This window comes from Hemicordylus capensis, chromosome 6 (assembly GCF_027244095.1).
Source record: "Hemicordylus capensis ecotype Gifberg chromosome 6, rHemCap1.1.pri, whole genome shotgun sequence".
NCBI lineage: Eukaryota > Metazoa > Chordata > Lepidosauria > Squamata > Cordylidae > Hemicordylus > Hemicordylus capensis.
This window is the reverse complement of record NC_069662.1, coordinates 49,080,586-49,103,745: the sequence shown is the minus strand read 5'-3', so window position 1 is coordinate 49,103,745 and position 23,160 is coordinate 49,080,586. Positions and strand designations below refer to the sequence as shown.

The window sequence follows — 23,160 nt, the reverse complement described above, 5'->3', positions numbered from 1 at the left end:
CTTTAAATCTATCATCTATTAGTATTAATTGCATTTTTTTTTAAAAACCAAACTTTTATTTGAATGTTGCTGTATTGTCTAAGCATTTTTATATTAAAATGATCAGAGTGGAATTTGACTATCTTATTGCCATCTGTTACCAACTGAGTGGTTTTTTAAAAAAATGGTTCATCACTGTAGGAGAGCAGCAACATAATTATAAAATAACCGAGAATAGCTATTTTTAAGCTAGTTATATAGAACATATTTGTGCAAACACATATGAAGTGTTCATTCTTTGGGCAAGAGAGAAAGAAAGAGGCTGTTAACAACACACCCTTCTCAGTGAACACTCCATTTGTGATCCAGAACTTTAAATCCACAGGGCTCTTCTCTTGCCCATGCATAGCAAACCCTCATAAGCCCAGGTAAACCTTAAGTCCACAAGGCTGTCTTGGCTGGATTGTAGGGCAATTCTATGTATGTTTATTCAAGAGTGAATTCCATTGTGTCCAATGGGGCTTGCTCTGAGGTAAGGGTGTACAGAATTGCAGCCTTCCCCTCTTAACCAAATCCCAAATAGCATAATGAAGACTTCGACATGCACCATTACAATTTTTCAGCCCAAGGGCCTCTTTGCACAGCCATTTTGAATGTGTAAACACAGAATTTGCCTCTTTTTAAACAAGAAGATTCTGAGTTCGATTTGAGAGATGACCAATCCGGTTATCTATCCAGGTTACATGAAGTTTATCCAGTGGTTTGATCAAGATTGCTCAGAAATTCTGGGTTTTTACAATCAGCTTCATGAGGCTCAGCAATCCCAATTAACTCTTTAACCAGGATCACCATGATTGTGTGAATGTAGCTTAAAAAAACCTAGGCCTATAATGACATTGGGACAACCCAAGTTGACAAAATCCTACCTGAAGCACATAATTTAATCACACACCCCCTTCTTCTCCACAAGGAGTTATCACATTGTCCTGCACACCAGAAAATGCCAAGGATTTGCAAATGTGTTTCTCTTTTTTTGCAACAATTTTCCCACAATACAAATTTAGCCAAGATTACAACAATATTGTAACATGGATGGGGGGGTGGGGGAGGGGAAAGAGATTGAGCTACATATATACATACATATTCATATATATCATTTTACTTTTTAGTTAAATTGGCATTATATCCACACTCAAGTGTCCAGGAGAGGAGAAAGCACAGAATACAGATAATTAAAATACTATTTTACAGATCTCTCTGTATAATATATTGTTCAGGGGCTGAATGGCAAGGTTCCAACTTGCATGTCCAATATATATATTTATGAAAAAATGAAGAGTCTTGTCATTTAAATAAATGTAAGATGCTGGTCAAAATTACCTCCCACTATGTGGAAGAATTGTGCTCCACCCATATGAAGTTGTGTGTTTTTAATTTGGGACAATAACCAAGGAGGAGTCTTCACATATGGGAACAATCCTAATAATAATAATAATACCACCAAAAAAGCACAACAGTTCTTCAGCGCATCAGCAAGAGTTGTTTTTTGTTTAATAAAGGCCATGCCGACTTAAGTGATTGGTTAGAACTTTCCCGATAGAATTGACTATTGTAGGGCTCTCAGTTCCAAGTTTGGTATTTAGCCATTGCTAGAAGAAAGTGGAAGTTTTTCCATATGCTGGGGGGAAAGTGACAGAAAGACATCCAATCTATGGAGAATCAGCACCTCTATATAAATCTATAACATTACTTCTGAATTCCAGCCTCAGTCTAAACCAAGCAAACAGGTGACATATTAGACTCTTCATATGCTTCTTCTCCCTTAAAATGGGACACTTTAGTTAAGAAACCATATCATAAAACCCATACTTTTCCCCATTACCCACCCCAAGCATACGACACCATGGGCCAGCCATGTCCAACACAGTCAGATTAAACCAAAAGATACTGTGGAGTTTCATCATTAAATTCTTGCAATTCAGCATTTCTCCAAAATCTTGAAGTTCTTCGAACAACTCAGTTGTAGGTACATCTTCATTCCCACTACCACCACTCTGTTCATGAGGTAAGTGGGTCATGGATAGTACTAGCTGATTGGACTATGTCCCAAGTTTTCCATAATACATGACAGGATATGGCTGAAGACAGACAGGCACACACACTCCTCTGAAGTAGAACCATTGCTCAGGTAAAGGAACGGCCAACAGCAATGCTACCTGTTTTGACTCTAGGATTTCCTTCATTTCCAATTGAATAAATAGGGGGAAAGGAGGGGGAAGAGGGAGAATCACAGCAATCAATGGCCTCACTGCAAGATTTTCAATATATCCAGTAATCAAGAGTGACTTGTAACTGGAATTTAAGTGAGTAGGGGAAATAGTGGTATTTTTCTGTTTAGGCAATGGATTTGGCACACCTTGTTAGAACAAAATTAAAATTTTAGTTACCCTACTCTGTTCAGCCCTCCCATTCATCCCAAGAGTAAGGATATCCACTATATTCTCATCAGGTTCAAACAGTAACAAACACAACTATTGATCACAAGTAATCAGGTAGCTGAAGGTTAACAATTCTTTTCTCACACAAAGCATAGAAAGTCCCTTACAGAAGGGGATTTTCATGACACAGAGCACTCTCAAAACTTATGTCTAAAAATTGATCAATGAAGGGGTTAATATACATTACTAGCCCCAAGATGGTCGTAGGGGATGATTATAAAAAATTATCATAAGGACATGATCTAATCTTCTCTAGAAGTGGCAGCAGGATGCCATTGGGAAGCCCACAAACAGAATGAAGGTGATGATCACTTCCCAGGTTTGCCCCCAGCATCTGGTACCCCCAGGTATCTTTGCCTCTGAAACTGGGCAGATTATCATGGTTATATTATCATTTAATGCTATCTATGCTAGCAGATGTTGGTACAACAGAGTCAGAATCTTAGGTTGCTTTTGGGTTTCTTAGATGAAAAATAATTTTTTGTGCTTGTGTTGTTTACTTGTAGGGTGCGTGGGGGTGTGTTTATACTGCACTTTACCCAAAGGCTTTGGGAATAAGGAAGAAAGAGAAAAACCAAAACGCCAGCCAACACTTCTAAGCTTTTTGCACCTAATTCAACACATGCGTGTCCTTCACATATGATGGGGGAACAACAATTTTACACACAAAAACTAAAGCAAGAACCAATCCCAAGTTCATAGCAGGGCCTTGAAATCAGGTCTTCTAGAGAGTCCCAGCTCTCTAGGTAGCAGCCTGCACTGGTAATCAGAACACAGAAGTTGTGGATATATATATTTGTCCTTACCCATATTACACTTTTAAAGCTGTCCTGTTGTGTAGTAGTTTAAAAAGGGTGGGAAAGCACCTGGACTGACTACCAGGAGACAAAAATGCCGGAAGGTCTCATCCTATGCAAAGTGATTCTTCTAACAAGACAAACTTGGAAAATGGTGTTTTATTGGTATTAATAAATACATGGACAAAAGTGTGGGATGGAGGGGGGAGCAATTCTTGACTTCAGAAAGGACTTCAAAAGTGTGAGATGGGGGGGGGGAGAGAAATTCCTGACTTCAAAAAGTTATATGAATTAATTTCTCTCTTCTGCAGTCCCCCTGGGGAGAAAAGAGAGACCACCATTACTCTGGGCCTCTAATTTTCTTTTCTGGAATCCAACAGCTACAAATTAGACCCACTTCACTGTGTGAAATCCCACACTGTTGGGAATGTATCAGACCAGGTGGGCTGTTTGGGTACAATCAGTCCTGCCCACAGGAAAAATGTTCCTACATGTATATAGTATGAGATTATATTATGAGGAAGCATTTGTGTGTGTGAGTAGCGGGCCCTTAGAGAACTCCATTTAAACTGGACAAATGAAAATATACCACATGCAATCCAGGCACCACAGCAGCTGCACAATCTCTATTCATTGCACAAGAATGATGCCTAGTGGACTGCGCTCGGCTTGTACTGCTACTCATCCCCCCTCCTATTCCTACAGCAACAACAAAACAAAACCCCCAAACACTCTAGTATTACACTTAGAGCTGTGCTACACTCTTACAATGCTGACGCAAAACACACATAATGTGTTCCTGGATTGCTCAGGAGGACAACATTGCAACAGTTAGTTTCCACATGGGGGTGATTGTCACAATGATGTCTGGGATACAAAAGAAGGAATTAACACTACCAAGTTTTGCAAATGTGATGCATGACTCATAGATAGCAACAGAAGACTATCTACCAGAGTTTCGCAGTGGGATCAGTGGCATGTTCCTTTAAACACAAAATCCACAAGAAAAATCAGGAGAGATTTTTAGGGACAGGAAGGTAGAAAAAGTCAGTGTTCCCTTTAAGAATAGCAGACTTTCCTTTTTCAGATATTTGGAGGCAATCTGCCCTGCTGAAAGGCCCTGTGAAAAACCAGTCCATGGTGGGGTGGGTGTCAGAGAGAGTGAATATACATATCAATAGCTCACTGCATAAATATCAGTATTTCTCCAGTGGTCCCCAGAAGACACAAATCCTCTGAACGGCAAATAAATTGTTATTACTGTTTTAGGAAGGGAGGGGGAGAATATGTCACAATTTTTTTTGCTTAAAACACTGGAACCTTCTCCCCAATATTCCGGTTATTACAATTAAGTATGCTTCTTTAAGGCCTTTGCGCTTGAGAGCAGAAAATGAAATCAGTGAATACCTGACCTCACCTTACAGCAACTTGGGATGCAGCCTACGCCACAGGTTGGTCTCACTAAGCCCCTGGGGCAGCCCAATCTCTTTGTGCAACTTGTGCTGGGCTCCTGGCAGTGGGGCTGATGTCTCCTGTTCTGGATAGGGACCATGGCACTCTAAAATCTGGAGGGTAAAACAGAATCAGAACAAGCACAGTACCATACCTGCCAATATGCCCCTATGGTCCCATTCAGGTGAGTGGGGAAATAGGGACATGTTGGCAGGGATGCAATCTCTCCTACCTCACCAGTACTTCTGGCCCTCCACACTGTCTTTGGTATATGGTACAAATCCTCAAACCCGAACAGATCTTTCTGTGAGAAAAATTCAAGCCTATTTTATGCGTTTCTCGCATAGTCTGGTGGCAGCTGCATTAAGGATGCTCAGAAATGTCTTGCTTTAAACATGACACCTTACACTGGATTGAGTCTTTGAATCCAACTGTTGTGGCACGGAGGCAGCTGTTTCACAAGCCATGCCTTGGGACCTCAGGAGCTACCATGTTATGAAAATAAAGTGGGAGTAGCAAATCAAAAGTGACTAGAATTGCGACAGGGCGTCACGAGTTTACATTAGCAAAATCACAATGCCATGTGATTGTGCATCAGCAAGGGAAGTCACATACCAGAACAAAGGGCTCCCCTGTGTTTTCTGTACCACAACAGCTATGTTAGCAGGTATGCTATTAAAAAAGCGAAACAAAACTGTTTGGTCATTATTAGCATCAGTTGTGGAAGCACGTTAAATGTGACGGGAAGGACAACAAGTGGTCAAACTGCAAGAATAATTCAAACTTGAGGAGACTGGAATGGTCCTCTTTTCAGGGACAAGAACCCTATCCAGAATCAAAAGTGTTTTCCAGCCTGCTTCCAAGGCACCACAAAATGGCTCCAGTGCTTTTTGAAGAAGTCGTTGTAACCTCAAACATCACTAAACCAAAAGTACAATTACATTTCATTCTGAATGGGATGGATCTGGCCAGCTTTCATATCAAGGTGCTAAGATTGGGAAAAATACTCAAGTCCGGTGATGTTCCCATGAACTCAAGACCAACTAAAGAGGAATCTTCTAATAAAGTTGGCTCTTTTGAGGCAGAATCATTGTTATTAAAAATAGACTTAACATATAGCTATGTGCCATTTCTAATTTATAGGCCACATGTCTTTTTGATGCAATCTAGTTGAATACACACAATGACATGACACCACCACTCCAGGCCTGTATTACTTTAAAAAGAGAACTGAAAAATAATCCCTGTGAAGGGTTTTTATAATTTCAATTCATTTCACAGCCATGTTTTCAAAACGTGGCCTCCTAGTGGTGAAATATGTCTCCCCACCCCAGGAGAAAAATGAACTTGACATATTTTATGTCCAATCATTTCATACAATTTCAGAATTAGACATAGGGTTTTTTTTAAAAAAACAAACAAACCTGGAGATTCTGAGGAAGAGAGGAAAGGAAACAAAACAAAATAAATCAGACCTGACGTTACAGATTTCTAGCTTTATCGTCACAATGATCTAGGAAGCCTCTGAGCCAAACGCTATGAAACACGGAAGAGAACCCGCCGAACCTTCAACATGAGCATGCTCAGTGTATATGCCGGCATGGAAAACGAGGAAGTACAGAAGCGCAGGAATCAACGTCTCACGATGGCTGCTGTTTTAACATTCCCTAACACAAGGATTGATGAATTTTTCAAAATAGAAAATATAATCATGGGCTTTTTTGTTTTATTTTTTCTCTCCCCTCGGGATTATGGATGTAAGATTCAGTGTTTATTTTTGTTCCCTTCTTCAATTATCACTCCTGTCCCCACACTTCTGTTGAAGGGTTTTGTCCATCTTGATGTTTCCAATGTTGAAAGAACAACCCCCTCCCCACCCACCTGCCAAGCAGCTGCAGTTCTTCAGATTTGTGTAATGACCACCTCCCTCCCCATGATTTCTTCTGAGCATGCCCAGCAGGAATGGTTCAAAATTATACCAATCCACCTACAAGAAAAAGAGAGAAGGATCCAGCTCCCCAGCTCCAGGGTCCTTTGCTGGAATATGTAGAGGTGTGTGTTTGTGTACACTATGCTGTGTGTGTATGTGCGTGTGTGGCTATGGGGCAACAGGGAAACTGAGTTCTGTGACCAGCTCCCCCACTTTGCTTTCATTTCCAATGGCCCGTGCGGAGGACCACTGGCATCACTTTTCCCTGGAGATACTGGTATCCACTGTTACTTCTAGAAGGGTAATTTAAATACTCAGTTTGTGTGGTTGGTTTGTTTTTTGCGTAAGATAGAGCAGCTCCCACGTCATAGGATGATGCAACATCTGCAGAAGCGCTGTCTGCTGCCCCCCACAGATGGTGGTGGGGTCACAGGTGCGAAGTAGGCGTGGACTTTAATATTGGGTAAATGGGTCTGAAAAGACAAATACATTATATAATATATATTTTCCATTTAGAGAAACCAGAAAATATGACAAAGAAAAAATGCAAAAGAAATGGCAGAGTGGGGGGTTGAGCACAGAATGACTTTGGCCTCATGATTTGGGAAGCAGATTTTCCTAAGGAGCAGGGAGAAGTTTCCAAGGAAGGTGCTAAATTCTCCCCGATTCCCTTCCCACCACACCCTACCCCACTTTTGCAACTGGTATATGAATATCTGTCTGTTTTGTTTCCAATCTCACCTCTGTTCTGCTGGCCAGCAAAGGCAACCCTAAGGTTTATTACAGGCTTCTAATATTTCATGGATTTGTGGACTCACAAGGAAGGCATGAAAAGCTGCCCGGGGTGGTGCTGAGCTCACCCCGAGCCTTGCATTCCAATGCATCTTTGAACGGACCAGGAGGCAAAGACCTGATCTGCCCCTTCCTGTCCCTATTTCAACAGGGGCCAAGTACACTGTGTGCTCCACCACACCAAAAGTATTCAGCTTCCATTTCAATTCCAAGGGAACTCCAAATGCCAAGACAGACTTTGTAACCTGAATAGCTTATTCAAATCAATGTCTTAATAAATTTGTGAATTTAGGCAAAGAGTTATGCAGGGTACTGAAGCTCCAAAGCTTGACCACTGAATTCCTGCTCAGCTCCCCCTGAATTTCTGGGGCTTCACCAGGCACTGCCCACATTCTCAACTTTCTCTTTGTAACTGTTAAACACTGAACACTTGCTCATGTTTAAAAGAAAGTCAAGACTAATGTGATGCCTTAAGCATGAAATACACACAATTCTAGCTCTATGCCCACCATACTATAAGGATTGTTAGTGTTTGATCTATGGAGCACATTCCACTTTTAGTAAACTTTTGGCTTCCTCCAACACTATAACCCACATTAGAAAATGTTCCATTTTCTGAACAAAGACTTATTTCCTTTTATAGTTCCCCTGCCTCTACTTGTTAGCCGCATTGGCATCTTTCTGAACTTGGTGGTACCTTCCTTCCTTCTTGGTATACATGCCAACTGAGCTTCTATTATTGCGGTTTTAAATAACTCCCATGCTTTCTGGAGTGATTGGACCCTCCTGGTGATTTTGGACCCTCCAAAAATGGACCCTTTCAACTTCCTTTTTACCAACACCTTCAACTTTGAGAGGACTTTGAGAAGTGTTGGACTTCCTTGGCAATGCTCCACTTGCATATAAGCTGAATTAGATCACACTATGGCCTCTGTTCCCCAATGGTTCTACAACTCTGAAATCTCGCACAAGGTCCTAGGCAACCCTCAGGATTAAGTCCAAAGTTGGCCACTCTCTGGTTGGTTCTGTGATCAACTGTTCTATGGCACAGTCATTTAACATGTCTAGAAATCTGGCCTTTCTGTCAATACCCCGCACATGAATTTGGCCAGTCTATGTAAGGATAATTTAAGTCACCCATTATTACAGCTCCGTCTCTCTTCTGAAGCCTCTCTAACTTGCTTCTCCAGCTCACTCTCAGCATTTTGATCCACAGGGCAATAGCAGCTCCCATTTCCTTTCAGTCCTTGAATTGTAACCCATAACGTTTCTGTGGAGGATTCTGGTCCTCTTAGGTTTTCTAGCTTGTTGGATTCTATCCCTTCTTTAATATACAGTGCTACTCCACCCTGCAATCTGCCCCTCCCTATCCTTTCTGTAGAGTTTGTATCCAGGAATAATAGGGTCCTAGTGGTTCTTGCCATTCCACCATGTTTCCGTTATACCCACTATATCTATGTTTTCATTAGCAACCAAGCACTGGTTCTGAGCCCAAGGACAATGTTCTGGGCCCACATAGCTCTGGCTGCCTTCCTTCCCCCCCCGCTTGTTCAAGGGCCAAGGGTTCATATAACTCCAGAGCATCCACAGTGAAGCTGATGTGAAAATGGAATACACTTTATCCTTCTAAAGCAATGCGGAAGTGGATTCTTAAAACATTGTATGAAGACTAGCAGGAAGACTAGCAGACCTATGTCAGGTCAGAGCATAAATGTGGATCTCACTGACTAATTAGGGCCAAGGGAAAAAGATGTTTCATGAGCCTCTGAGAGATGGCCAAGGAGTGAGGGGTGGGAGGGCGGGCCACCCCTCCATCAAACCAGAAGTGCAATTTGTGCTGTCAGACCAGAAGTGCCATCGAGTCAGCTGCAGATTTTGAGAAGGGTGTGCTCCATTGTGAGTAAGTATTCACCTGTGCCTACAAGGGGTTGACTAGAGGAAAATTTGAATGCCAAGGATAGTTCAGAAGCAGTAGGCAAACTGGTACACAGAAGGGGCAAGTTGCATACAGGGGTGTGTGTGTGTGTGAGAGAGAGACATTTTATTACTCACTTGTTTGCTAAAATATTTATAACCTGCCTTTCCATGGGAACTTACCCAATTTTAGCTATTTCCTATAGCTGGGGCGTCAAACTGCTGGCCCATAGGCCAGATCAGGCCCGTGGAGGTCAACTAAACAGCCCGCTTGAGGCCAGGATGAGCCCTGCCACCGCTACCGCTTTTCTTCCCCCGCTGCTGGAGAAGAGGCGGCACATATACCTATCTCTATCCGATCCACAGGCTTCCTACTCCCTGCCCCACTAGTGCCAGTATTTCTCTCCCCTCCCCCCCGTGTGTGGCACTGCAAACCGTGCGTTGCTTCCTCCTTCTTCAGTGTTGCCATTCTCTTGCCTGCCTCCTCCCTTGAGCTTTTCAGTGCATGAAGTACTATCCCTGAAGAGGAAGACCCAAAGATAAAAAGCGGGGGGGGGGACGGGGGACGACAAAGATGATTATGACAAACACCGCCCCCCACAAAAGCCACAAAACAAAAGACAGCGCAGGGCACTTTCTCTCTGGGTGTGGGAGGAGGGAAGGAAGAGAACGAGAAGGAGGAGGAAGAAGAAAAAAGAAGGGTGAGTAGAGGGTAAAGGGGGTGGGGAGAGGTTCTGCTTTTCTTGATTTTGCTTTGGAATTATTGATCTGATTATTGAGTGTTAAAAATTTGTTGAGAACATTAACAGTTAAATATGATGGTTATGCTTAGAATTTCTTTTTAAAACACAATTTAAAAAAATTCCTTGAGATATTCTGATGTAAAAAGTAGTGCATAATATTCAGAATTCCTTCAAAAAACTAAAAAAAAAATTAATTTTTCCCTGAGCAAATTCTGGAGTAAGTAGCGCATTCAACTAATTTAAATGGCAGGGTGAGGGAGGAAGAAAGGAAGAGAATGAGAGAAAGAAGGTGGAGCAGGAGGAGGAGGAAGATAGAAGGTGGTGGTATGAGGCAGGCATGAGGTGACGGAAGGTGGCACAAGGCTACGTGGGGCTCGCCAAAGGTGCACTGGAATCAAATCCAACCTACCACCCGATTGAGGTTGACACCCCTGTCCCGTAGTGTGAAATATTCCTGGGTGGGAACCCTCAGTTGTCAGTGGGCCCTGAGAGCACTCTGGAAGATAGGTTATTAATCCCCAAACTTGCATTACAGCAGGCTGTGTGAAATCCCTTTCCCCACAAAGCCCCAAACTCTGATCTCGATTGCACTGTGTCCTTATATTTAACTGAGATATGGGGCTTAAAGTGATACCCTAATTTAGCTGACCTACTATCAGCTTGGTAAAATAATCAGCACAGGAGCTAGAACAGAGTGTGTATGTGTGTGCATGCACATGTATGTAAAAATAAATTTTATTTTTACCCTGAGTCTCTTGATTCCAGCCCGTGTTATCTGTTGACAGTCATACAACTCTATTCTCTCGAGGCTATGGCAGCTCTTGAGGTGTTCCAAGGAGGCATCTGTAATCAGAGGGCAGTTGTCCAGCTCAATCACCTCCAGACGATCATGGGCACAGGCACCATTGCCCAGGTGGCGAATGCCATCATCAGTGATCAGCTCACAGTGTGATAAACTCTACACACACACGCACACACACACACACACACACACCAAGGGAAGAATCAGCAGGTGACAAAGATAAAGGCTCTTTTATGCAGTTGTCTCAAGATTTCTAAGCTACTCCCAGCCTAGTAGAGTGTAACTCATTCTATGCCTAAGGTATCCTCCACTGTCATATTCTAAAAAAGTTCTTCAAAAGTGTTTCTTACTGTTGGATCTCAACATTTCATGGTCCCTGACTGCAAATACACTGGATACAAGGATGCTATATTCATCTGCTAACAGCCCATAAACCCAGCTACTTTTAATGTACTGGGCTGATTCCTATGATTGGAATAACCTCTCCTTCTCTATGAATCGCACCATCTCCCCTTCCAAGTCACTACAGACTCACTCATTCTGTGGCATTTGCTAATGTTTAATCCTCTTCTAACCTTCTCACCCCTGCTGCTCTTTCATCCAGCCCTCCTCTCCCCCTTCACTTCTGTCTTGTCTGTGTTATTTGGATAGTAATAATAAAACTTTGCATTTACATAGTGCTTTATGAGTGTTCAAAGCACTCTGCACACCTTATTTCAGTAATCCTTACAACAATCTTGTCAGGGAAAGTCAATATATCTATATTGCAGAGGAATGGGTGACGCTGAGAGACCTAACCATTTAATGGTTGAGGCGTGAATTGAAATCAAGGGATGTTTGGGCTCACTGCTCATATGCTCAGCCACTGCATTAGACCAGCTCCAAAACCTCACTGGGGGTTGGGCTCAGTCACTAACCAATTGAAAGACAGAACACTGAAGGGTTTACTTAAGTATTCTGCATGGTGGTGTTTACTGGTGTGGTGTTTTGTTTTGTTTTTAAATCAGTCTTACCATTTTGAGATTTTAAAAAATGATTCTCTGTAACTGGGACATGTCAAAAAACTCCGCAGCAGAACTGAGAAGGAGGGATTTGAAACCCTAGCTCTGCCATGGGCTTATCATGTTGCTTTGGACAAGTCATTCTCAGCTCCCCTCCACCCCCCTAATCTGATCTATAACATATGAAGTCAAGACTATGAGATGCTTTGCACATGAATGTGTTATTCAGGGATTGACACTTTTAAATATACGGAACTATTCATCTCATAGGACTGCCTTCATTTGCACCTGTCATTGCAAATTCTTTAAAAACCAACACGATTATTAAAATACAACGATGCATAACAAAATCCATCAAGAAGACTCACCAAAACCTGGAGCCGTGGACAGTGTATGGAAAGCTGGATTAATGTGCTATCTGTTATCTGGGAGAAACAAAAGAAAAAGAAAAAGAAAAAGAAAAAGAAAAAGAAAAAGAAAAAGAAAAAGAAAAAGAAAAAGAAAAAGAAAACCTTGATATATTGAGGCTGAAAACATTGCATCTAAAATGGATTACAAAAGGTTTCATTTTGCTTATTTTGAGTAGTGCAAGACCAACACAGCAACTACTGCTGTTTCAACCAGAGAAAAGAAGTCAAACAGTTTAGATTATTGAATCAAAGTCAAAGTAGATCTCCTAGGGAGAGATAGATGGTAATTAGGGGAGGTGTGAATTTGATTCTGATGCCTTCCCCAGTGAAAATCTGGTTGAGCCAAGAGGCAGAATCCCATGTGTTTCCTAACTCTTTTGGCCCTTATCAGTGCTAGGGTATCCACAAAGATAGGAATCTGTTTCTTGTAAACTTTTCAGTTACCTAGGGTATCCACAAAGATAGGAATCTGTTTCTTGTAAACTTTTCAGTTACCTAGGGTATCACACATGGGGAATCTTGCAAAAAAAGAAAAAGAAAGCATGACGAAGGGATTATCACAAAGCCCTGCTCCCCATATTTAACTTTGTTCTACTTTCCACTGGCTAAGAACATTAGTAAGCACAGCAGGATAATTTACCTGCCTCATCTTAGATATAAGTTGTTTCCCTGTCTCAAAAAGGTTAACATATCTTGAGAATCCCTAATCTAGACCTCCACCCCCCATCTGATGCTTGGAAAGACCATCTTAGGGCTAGATGAGGAGCTTTTAGCAACCACCAAAAGCAGTAGTCCAGCACCACCTCCTCCTCTCCCTAGGAATGTGTAACAGAAAAGAGCCATGATTCAATGTTAACTCCAAGATCCTCTGCACAGGTAGCAGCCAGTGAAATGGAGCAAGAGAAACTCTCAGCACAACCATGTCACTTCACATGTTTTATTTTACTACACATTACTGGACACAGAGGAGAATGAGACGCAGCACCTGCAATGCATCCCCCCTAGCAGCTAGCTGTACCCTTAGACTTGTTAAGAAGCAACTGGATGGGAAGACTGTCCATTTCTACTCCACAGCATTAACCTAAATGGTTAGAGTTATCTGAAGGACCACCTGCTTCAAGCTCCTGACCCACTGGGATCACTGGGAGAATCAGATCACTGATTCAAGTGGCAATGCCAACTGAGGGTCAGCTGACAAGCATGTGGGCACAGGGCCTTCTCTGCAGCTGTCCCATCTCCCCTGGCTTTCTAACAACTATTACATATGTTACTTTTTGTGAGGCCTCCTTTTACATAGTCTTGCTGTGCTTTTATTGTTACTGCATAGTTTGTATGATATTGTTTTTAATTTGACTTTAAGCTGCCTTGGTACACCAAAAGGAGGCATACAAACACACAAACAAAATACAATAAATAAATATAACAGTACAGTTATAAGAAATCCACAGGCATCTTTTCCTGAGATTTATGAGACATCAAGGTTTCGCTGTGGTGCTTTTGTGGATGTGCCATCATGTGGCGAAGATGCACGGAGTCCCCCTTTTAACACGATAGGAATGGCAGAAAAGCAGAGTGTGGGGGTCTCAAACATTTTCTCCTTCAGTGTTTTTTGGAATGTCCAAGAACCCTTTCAAGCAGATGCTTGGACTATGCTGGGGAACTCCTGGAGCCACACATATGCTCTAGTCATGCTCTAAATCTCTATTCCCATTAAAAAATTCTAAATCTGAAGAAAAAAATAATATAAAGATCAGGGAGAGGATATTACTGTTACCTGAACACACTCTTCCAGGTCCATTTTTTCTAGTTCATGGCAATTCTAGAGAGAAAACACACGCACACAAATAAACATTAACTTTGTTTTTAAAAACACAGACTATTCAGTTTTTCCTTTTCAGTACGACATAGAGTGACTTTAGACTAGCCCCATTTACTTCAGTGGAATTACTCCAGAGTAAACTGCTTGAGAAATAAGGCCAATGTGCTTGAAAAATAAATATTCTTTTCAGGGTCAGAGCCAAGATTGCAAGAAAATCAAATTGCATATAGTGCAGTCCTCCATACTGTCCATTCTGGGGCAAGTTCATTTTGTCCATAATAAACAGAGCTGAGTGCACATTGCACAACCTCTCACTCTCTCCTGCTTGGTTCCAAAGTAACCTCAGCTCTGTAATTAGAATATATTATGCCTAGTTATGCAAATATATTTGCTTATCCGAACAGTTTATTCTGCTTCCATGAAGCAAGTTTTGAGACATGGGAATCTTTTGGTACACATTAAATGTATGGAAGGTGGGAGAAATATGGAGACTAGGGACAAGTGGAATTGTAGGAGATGGAGGCAGGGAATAGTCAGCATGGGTAAGGCAAGAGACATGAGGGCACTGAAGCCCAGCTTTGTCCACATTACCTAGTTATGCCAGATCCCATGCCTGTTGCCTGGCCCTTGCTTTCTGCCCCTAACTACAGAAGCATGATGGTCCCCAAGGCAGCTCTTGGAAGATAAGCAAACACTGGTACTTATTGTGAAGGTTTCTATTTGTTGATGGCACGGAGGTCATTCTGGATGGATTAATTTCTCTCACTTGCTCCAGAGGCAGGGCTTTGCTAATTGGTAAGTCTTTTAAGAGACAGTTGGAAAAGAGAACCCGTCCAGTTTTTATGAAAAGCCAAGATAACATAAGACAAGAATAAAAACAGGAAATAAAGAACAGAAAGTCACAATTTTCCCCTCAATGCTTCAGCCAACCTCAGTATGAATTAATTCCTAGACTACTGGGTGAGTCTGGATGATATCCTTGGTGCCAACAAGAAGAAACCTTCAAGGTAAGTACCAATGCTTCTCTGTTGGTGCATGAGGTCACCCAGGATGGAATGAACCACAGCAGTCCCCAAATGACTTATTGAAGTGGTGAAACCTGCTGGAGTAATCTGCAGCCAAAGGAAACCTCTGTTGAGGCAAAGGCATCCTGTGTAGGGCCTCATACATATAGAGACTGATATTTATGTTGCAACCGTGCAGATGTCTTCTAGAGGGACCTTTGTGGCAAAAGTTGTTGTTGTTGCTGCTCTCATGAAATATGCCATAGTTCTCACAGGAACTAGTGTACATCCATAGTGTACATTCACAGATGCAGGCTCTTATCCATCATTCTGAGTCCATGGAGGCCTGGTTGAAAGACACAAACATGTGTCCAATTTTCTGAAGACAATTATGTATTTCAGGTAATTGTAGAAGATGGTCTGCGGGTATCTAGACCTGATCAAGATCCGTCGATGTCCATAAGAATGGGGTTCTGCACATTCTTATGGATAATGACGGATCTCTACCAGATCATCAATTACAGGTAAACAACCTGTTTATCTGGATCGAGATCTATTGATGTTCATAAGAATGCACAGAACCCCATTCTTATGGATAACGATGGATCTCTACCAGATCATCAGTTACAGGTAAGCAACCTGTTTTTTTGTGCCATTCTTTCTCCTTCTGGTGTACTGGATGAGGGGAGAAAGAAGGTAGAGTTATTTCCTGAGCATGGTGAAAGGTTATGTTTACTTTTGAGATAAATGATGGATTCAGTCTCAGGGTAACTGAAGCAGGTGAGATGGAACATAAATTATCATTTACTGTGCCGATAACCTGGAAATCCTTCTGGTTGAAGTGATGGTGATTTAAAATGCCATGTGAGGAGAGACTTTATTCCATATCCTCTTGAAGGAAACAGATCTTTACACTCTGCTGTGACTAAACTGAATGACTACCTTTTGCACCATCTACTGAAAGCTTTTCTCATGGCCTCATAAATCCACTGAGGAGACAGTCAGTTGGAAGCAAATATGGTTCTAATGACCTCCTGATAATAAGGGACTAGGTAGGACCTGGTGCTCAAGCTCATGCAGCTAGGTGAAGTCAGACCAGGTCCAGGTGGGAAAAGGGGACCCTGACTGAGCTGATCCAGAGTAAGATCCAGTGGGACTTTGTGGCCAACTGCACCAGCTCTGAAAATCATGGCTGGTAAGGTCAAGAAGCTGTCACTAGGATGAGCTGAGCCTGTTCCTGACATGCCTTCTCGAGGGTCAGTGCCAGAAGTGGAATCAGAGGAAAGGCATACAAGTTGTCAGGTCAGGGTGAGTTGAGAGTGTCAGTATCTTCTGCTGCTTCCTCTGTGAATCATGTGAAGAAGCGCTAAAGTCTGCAATTCTACTAAGAGGCGAAGAAATTGACAAAGCATTTCCTGAATATGTTCTGAATGAATGAATGAATAACTTTATTACAGTCATTGACCAGCCAAAATATAACTAACAAGCAAATAACCAACAACAACAAAATTAACCTGACTTGGCACGATACGTACAGGCATACTGTACATGCATCTCCACTTTAATGTAGCTGTTTGGAGTGACTGAGAAGATCCAGGGACTGAGGCTCCATTCAGATGTGTCCTGTTCTTGATGACTCAGCCAGTCTGCCTCGATGTTCAACATCCCTGATCAGCCCAGGAGAGGAGCAGAAGAGCCTCCTGATACAATGTCCTGGAATTAGTTCTCCCCCTGCCTGTTGACATGGGGCCTTCGCTGTTAAAGGAGAGGCTGGAAGGCTAGTTGGGAGAGGCAAACTGCTCTCCACTCCAGCCAATTTATGCTGTGCTACCTTTGTTGTATACTGTGGCCCCCAGACCTGGAGGCTGTCAGCAGGATCATCTGCAGGCTGAGAACAGACTGGTCCCCAGAGAAATTGGACTGAATTGTCCACCAGATCAGGAAAGACCACACACTCTGAGGTAAGGCCACTGTCAGGCACCTCTTGCACATTAAGGCATCCTGGAAGGAAAACATGTACCACTAAAGATGTTTCTTCAGTCATGCCCAGGGGACTTCTTGAGCCTTAGCAACTCTGCTAGTGAATGCAAATCTGGGTATCACCCTAGACGAGCTGCTTGAGCTGCGAAGATTAGTTTTCCCCTGCGATCTGGAGATCATTCCTTGCCCTGCCCCGAGGCGAGGAAGACAACAGGTGGGAGTCAGGTGACTTTTTTGAAGATTCATCAGGCAGCCATAGTCCTAAAGACAGCTCACTGTGGCCTGTAAGTCTTGTCATGTTTTGAAAAGTGAGTCTGCACACAGTAAAAGAACTTCTAGGTGTGTGCATACGCATGTGTAAAGATGAAGACCTTGAAGCCTAAGCTGTTGTAATGAGCACTGCCATAATCTTTGTGAAGACCCAATGCAGCGAAGAAATGTTGAATGGGAGAGCCTGATGGCAGAGGAGGAGGAAGGAAAATAATGCCTATGATGTTTTTTAGAAATAATGTCTACAATGTCCCAGGATCCAGTCATCTCTGGTGGCTGTTAGCCCTATTTCTGTGCCTATTATAGGAACTGAGGGCAGAGGTTGATTAAGGGCAACTGAGGCTATGCTTGCAGGAGGTGGGTGACTGGGTTGGTTTCCTGGAGTGCATGTGCCTCTCCTGGAAATCTCAGAACTGAGATTTACTAGCACTCTGACCTGGTTACTTAGCCTCCTTATAATAAAGGAATCTGATTGCCCTGCGAGGCTGCAGACCAGTTTCTATGAGACTCGTAGGACACAAAGCTCTTCAGTTCAAGCCTCCTTAGGACACACAGGGGCTTGAGAGATTCCCTGCAGACCATTTCTGTGGACTGCTCATCATTTCTGATTACTGTATAGATGATGTAGGCCTTTACTTAGTCTTCCTCTCTCTCTCTCCTTTCTCCTGCCTTTTTTTGTCTGTGGGTTTGTTTTGTTTTTTGTTTGTTTGGTTGGGTTTTTTTTGAGCTAAAGTGAAATCAGACAAAACAGAGAAAGCTGGGAAATGCTTACCTTTGTCAGCTCCTTCCCAACAAGAAGATCTAGGAACAGTGTATTGCTTCTCCCCTCCTGGGAATTCAGAGTAGTGGCTCTGTGCTCTTCTATAATGTCTTGTTTCTCATCCCAAGCCAGCATCTGTGTCTATTAGGCCCCGCCTGCTCAAAGAGAAGCACGTCTTCTCCAACGCAAAGGGACGGTCAATCCCAGAGATCCATAGAATGGGATGTGGACGAGAAGTCTCCAGAATGATCTCTTGGGGCCTCACTACTTGGAGCCTCAATGGACATAGAATGATCTTGGGTGTTCCAGTGGACACAAGAATGGTCATGGGAACCCTTGCAACATATGCTTCCCCAGTCTCTCACTGTATACACAGGTCCATTTTTTGAATCTCTCTTCTCTTAGATCTCCCTCAATTCAGAATTTGTCTTTATATTTTTTTCTTTTTTGAAAGGTAGGAATAAAGATACAGACATATGAGGCCAAGTGAGAAGGGGGAGATGAAAGAAAGCAGAACTGCATTCAGAATGAATGCAAACTTTGTTATTTAAACAGAAAACAAGGAAAGAGAAAGAATGAGAATGAGGAGATAATTCTCCTCAAGAAGGCCTGCAAAGAGGTATATTTGACTGTGTGTCCTTGGAGCAGCAGGACAGAAAAAACTGAGAGGTTCTCCTCCAACTTTATCTCAAAGGGCTTACTAATTAGCATTGTCCTGTGTCTGGAGCAAGTGGGAGGAGTTAAGCCATCCTGGATGATCTCCTGCACCAACAAAGAAAGTCTGCTTGCTGTACCAGAAGCTGCCCTCCAGCAAAGTACTGTTCCAGATAGCTAAATACACCCAGCCCTGCAATTACGTATACCAGAAAATTATTTTAAGGGACTAAATCATCCTGGACAAATGAGTGGTCTGAACCCACATAGGATAGTACCTATAAAACAAACAATGAATCCGGTGCTTACCCGAGCCAGAGTAGTAAAGCCCACATCTGTGAGCTGAGAACACCGAGCCACTTCCAATATTCTGCATTAAAAAAAAAACATCTATGCTTTTCAAATCCCATTCCTAAAACCCCACAAATACAGCACATGTATAGAAGCAATCCCTAGGTTGCCTAGACCAAAACAGAGGACACCATTTTACCTAGTCCCTCTTACAGGCTCACTCTGGGTAAAAGCAATCCAACCAAGCACATGTGAAAGGGATAAAGAAAGCTCAGCAGCTCCTAGAAGTTATAGCATGTCTTTTTATTCTAGAGATTTTTGTTTCCCAGCGCAGTTCCTATAGACCTTAAAGAAGCAAGAAAAAGGCCCACTCTTGCCCACTCCTACCTGCATGACTCTCATATTTGAAAATATTCTTTAGCTTACCCTCACTTGCAATGAGTCCCTAACTCATCCATCCTGAATTCTCCCTTTCTAATCCCCTCAGTTGCCTCATGCTGTACCTGAATACAAGACTACGTATTTTCCAAGTTTCTTTGATATTAGAAATCAGGTCATTTTAAATTCAGAGCCTTGTTCAGAGCCTTTTGAGTAAATACAGGTATAACCTGTATTTAATCTCTACTTTTTAAGGGGGTCATCTTAAATTCAGAGTTGTCTTCGATTCTGGTAAATACCGTATTTTGTGGGACTTCACTTGCTCCAAGGCCATCCCTAAGGTCCTATGAGGCTGATTCGCAGATGTTTTGGACCTATGAAGCTCCATATGGACTTAGACCTAATAAACCTAAAAAATTAGCTCTCCAAGAGGGTCCTGTTATGATTTCTGAGCCCTCCCAATAGTCCTTTTTTTTAATGCTATGTAACAATATGAACACACAAAGTTCTCTTAGTACCCATCCCATTATAGAACTTTATCCCCCCTAAAAATCTGAAGTCCAAGAGGAAGAGAGCTGGTCTTGTGGTAGCAAGCATTACTTGTCCCCTTAAGCTAAGCAGGGTCTGCCCTGGTTGCAAACGAAAGAGAGACTAGAAGTGTTTGCACTGTAAGCTATTCCCCTTAGGGGATGGAGCTGCTCTGGGAAGAGCAGCTAGGTTCCAAGTTCCTTCCCTGGCATCTCCAAGATAGGGCTGAGAGAGATTCCTGCCTGCAGCCTTGGAGAAGCCATTGCCAGTGTGTGTAGACAATAATGAGCGAGATGGACCTATGGTCTGACTCAGCATATGGCAGCTTCCTATGCTCCTATGAATCTGTTTCAGAGCATCTGAAGACCTGGGCTTAAACAGCATGCAGGGTGCTGGTCAGGATTCAGCAAGAATGGTGGAAGGGACTATTGATGACATTTTAATGGGATGATTCTGTGTAGAGGTGTGTACACAACTGATTTGCCCGGTTTGGTTAGAGTCTGAACTGGACCAGGCATGTTTGGTTGTGGAACCCTGAGCTAGAACCCTGGCTTGGCTTGAATTTGAGCCAGTTTGGGGTTCTAAATTTTTAAAAAACTTATCACTGGGTTTGGCGGTCTCCAGGGGGTGCTGCTATGGCCACAGGGGGTCTCCGGCAGGCCCCCCCATCTTCTATGGGCCAGTTCGGCCCATTGTCAGGCCGGTTTGGCCCTCTCCGTGGTTGCAGTGGCCATTTTGAAGACCGCTGTGCATGCACCATGGCATGCACCTGTGGCTGAGTGACCCGGTCCGGCTCAAGAGCAAGCCCTCGAACCAGCCCGGTTAGATGGTGATCTGTCTTGACCTTGAGCATCCCTAATTCTGTGCAAGTACATTTTTACACTTTCAAAACTGTTACCCACTTCAAGCCTTCAGTATATAGAGAGATACTGTAAGTTTATTCAGTCACTGACCAGCAAACCTTCAGTATAGAGGCAAAATACATTTCAGTTTTCAAAAAAACCCATAAGAAAAAAATACTATCACTCCCATTTACTCAGGGTTGCCTTAGCGTTTTATTTTCTTCCAAACCCTAATCCCACCACGCTGGCATCATGTAATAGTTCCTACCAGAGCCAGAGGAGGAGTGGAGAGTTCACTGGGGTGAATCTTTGACTGCAAGAGATTCACAGTAGGCTGCCACCATCCACTTTATTTAATATGGGACAAACCACTTCCCCCACATAAGAGTCCTGGGGGAAGTTAAAGTGGCAAAACCCTCCCTAGAAAGGCTGAGCACTCCTAGGCTTCCAAAAGCATGTGATTACGGCAGATCCAAAATGAAAAGTAGCACACTTCAGCAAAAAGGATTTATTATTAGATTAAAAGAAAAATAAGAACAACTGTCTTTTCATAAAGCAGATTGTAAAAAAGAGTTTTCATTAAACTGGCAATTCAGATTCAAGCATTTATTTTCAATAAAGGAAAACAACTCCCCTTACACATTTAACTGAACTGGTCCCTAACTTATTGCTCACAGGCAGAGGCTTTCCCATTTCCCCAGCATCTCTCAGCCAGTTGCTTCCTCAGGGCACTCCTGGGACAGAACAAACTAAGAAAGTTTTCTCTTCTCTTGCTGGTAGCTGTGATTATAGTTCCCGCCCAGTCCTCTGGATTGCCCCTTCTGTTTTGATTTCCCCGGGCTTTCCCCCTTATTAGGAAAGGCCCGCCCACTCATCCAGCAGTTGCTCAGAGGCCCAGTCCTCCTCAAACCCATCCCTCACTACAAAAGGCTGCTTACCTAAGCCTTGGACAGTTTTGCCCTAAGGCATTCAAGATAGCATCGGTGATGTTGGAACAGCCAGAGGCGCACAGAGATTGCAACTTGTGGCATCCTCGACATATTGTAATGAGACCATCATCTGTAATTTGCTACAAAGGGGGAAGTCAAAGTCATTAGTAATGAGAAACAAAGTGCTTTTTTAAGTTTGTTTTTCTGGATACAGCACTTTAAGAGTTTTAAAACATGCATATCAAAAAGTATTTGGCTTAACCTCTCTCATCCCATTTTGGCAGTAAAACACTGGATGGATGACTAAGTGACAACAGCCATGTGAAAAAACAAGATGTCAACCACACAGTACACACAGCCTCCCCCAAACCAGTTCCTTTTTTGGGCTAAAGATTCCATTTTTGGCACCACCACAAACTGGCACAGGATATTTTCTTGCAGGATAAAAATGTGCTTCCTGTTCCAACTTTAATATATATAATAGAAACTGTATTTTTAAGCACATGCAAAAATTAAATGTGTGGAGACCAACAAAACATTCCAACTGGACAGAAATAATTTTTCCAGCATGTCCTGCAAATAAACTTGGAAAAGCCTTATGGGCAATGACAAATTCAGATCATATGGGTTTGCCATACTAAATGCTAAGTAAGATTAGGGCTGGTCTGGAGGGTTCTTCAAGATATCCAAGTGATACCCAGTGTCTGGGCTGTAGCAGAGAGACAGTACTGCCAACTTGTAATTTTAAAAATCCCTGGCCAGTGGGTGTAATCTTGCACATTTTGGGGGAGCTGCCTAAGTGGCTTTTGGCAGGTCAGCAGCCACAGCCTAGTGGATATGGGTATGAAGCCTCTCTCTCTCTCTCTCTCTCTCTCTCTCTCTCTCTCTCTCTCTCTCTATCTATCTATATATATATATATATATTTCAATCCATCTTGTTCCACTGGTTAAGGGAAAGCTTGTAGGTTATCATATCCCATAGGAAATAAGGAGTTACATCAGCCAGCATAACTAGCTCCCTAAATGTGAGAATTGTTAATCAATGAAATAATTTCCTGAGTTCCACCCTCAGCTTGGATCCATTTGTGTCCCCCCACCTGCCCCCAGTGGTTCTGATTATTCTATATTTGAACTTTTTCAGAATAAATATTGCAAAGGAAGTACAACACATTTGTTTTAGTAAGTCCGGCAGGTCATTCTTACCACAGTTAGAATGACATCTGCCAGACTTACCAAACAACTGATTAAAACTATTTGTTCTAGTAAGAACTAATCTGCCTACTTTCTTTTCACTATCCCTATAACTGGACAAAATTTGGTTCATATCAGTTAGGTGCTCCACAAGTTAGACCTCTTGTGCCTCCAATGTTCACGCATCCGCCATCTT

At 42.6% G+C, this 23,160-nt stretch overlaps 1 protein-coding gene across 12 annotated transcripts in view; it reads right to left on the bottom strand.

The window, feature by feature from the left end:
- Nucleotides 1-901: 901 nt before the first annotated feature.
- Nucleotides 902-23,160, bottom strand: part of FBXL20 (F-box and leucine rich repeat protein 20) — a 113,331-nt gene continuing 91,072 nt past the window's right edge. For all 12 annotated transcript variants that reach the window (XM_053260886.1, XM_053260888.1, XM_053260879.1 and 9 more), the window contains 6 exons: nucleotides 21,783-21,913; nucleotides 19,115-19,175; nucleotides 14,093-14,137; nucleotides 12,277-12,333; nucleotides 10,851-11,063; nucleotides 902-7,129 (listed from right to left, as the gene is read on the bottom strand). In XM_053260886.1, the coding sequence (XP_053116861.1) occupies nucleotides 7,022-7,129; nucleotides 10,851-11,063; nucleotides 12,277-12,333; nucleotides 14,093-14,137; nucleotides 19,115-19,175; nucleotides 21,783-21,913 (615 nt within the window). In that variant the 3' untranslated portion in view covers nucleotides 902-7,021. The remainder of the gene's footprint in view (nucleotides 7,130-10,850; nucleotides 11,064-12,276; nucleotides 12,334-14,092; nucleotides 14,138-19,114; nucleotides 19,176-21,782; nucleotides 21,914-23,160) is intronic.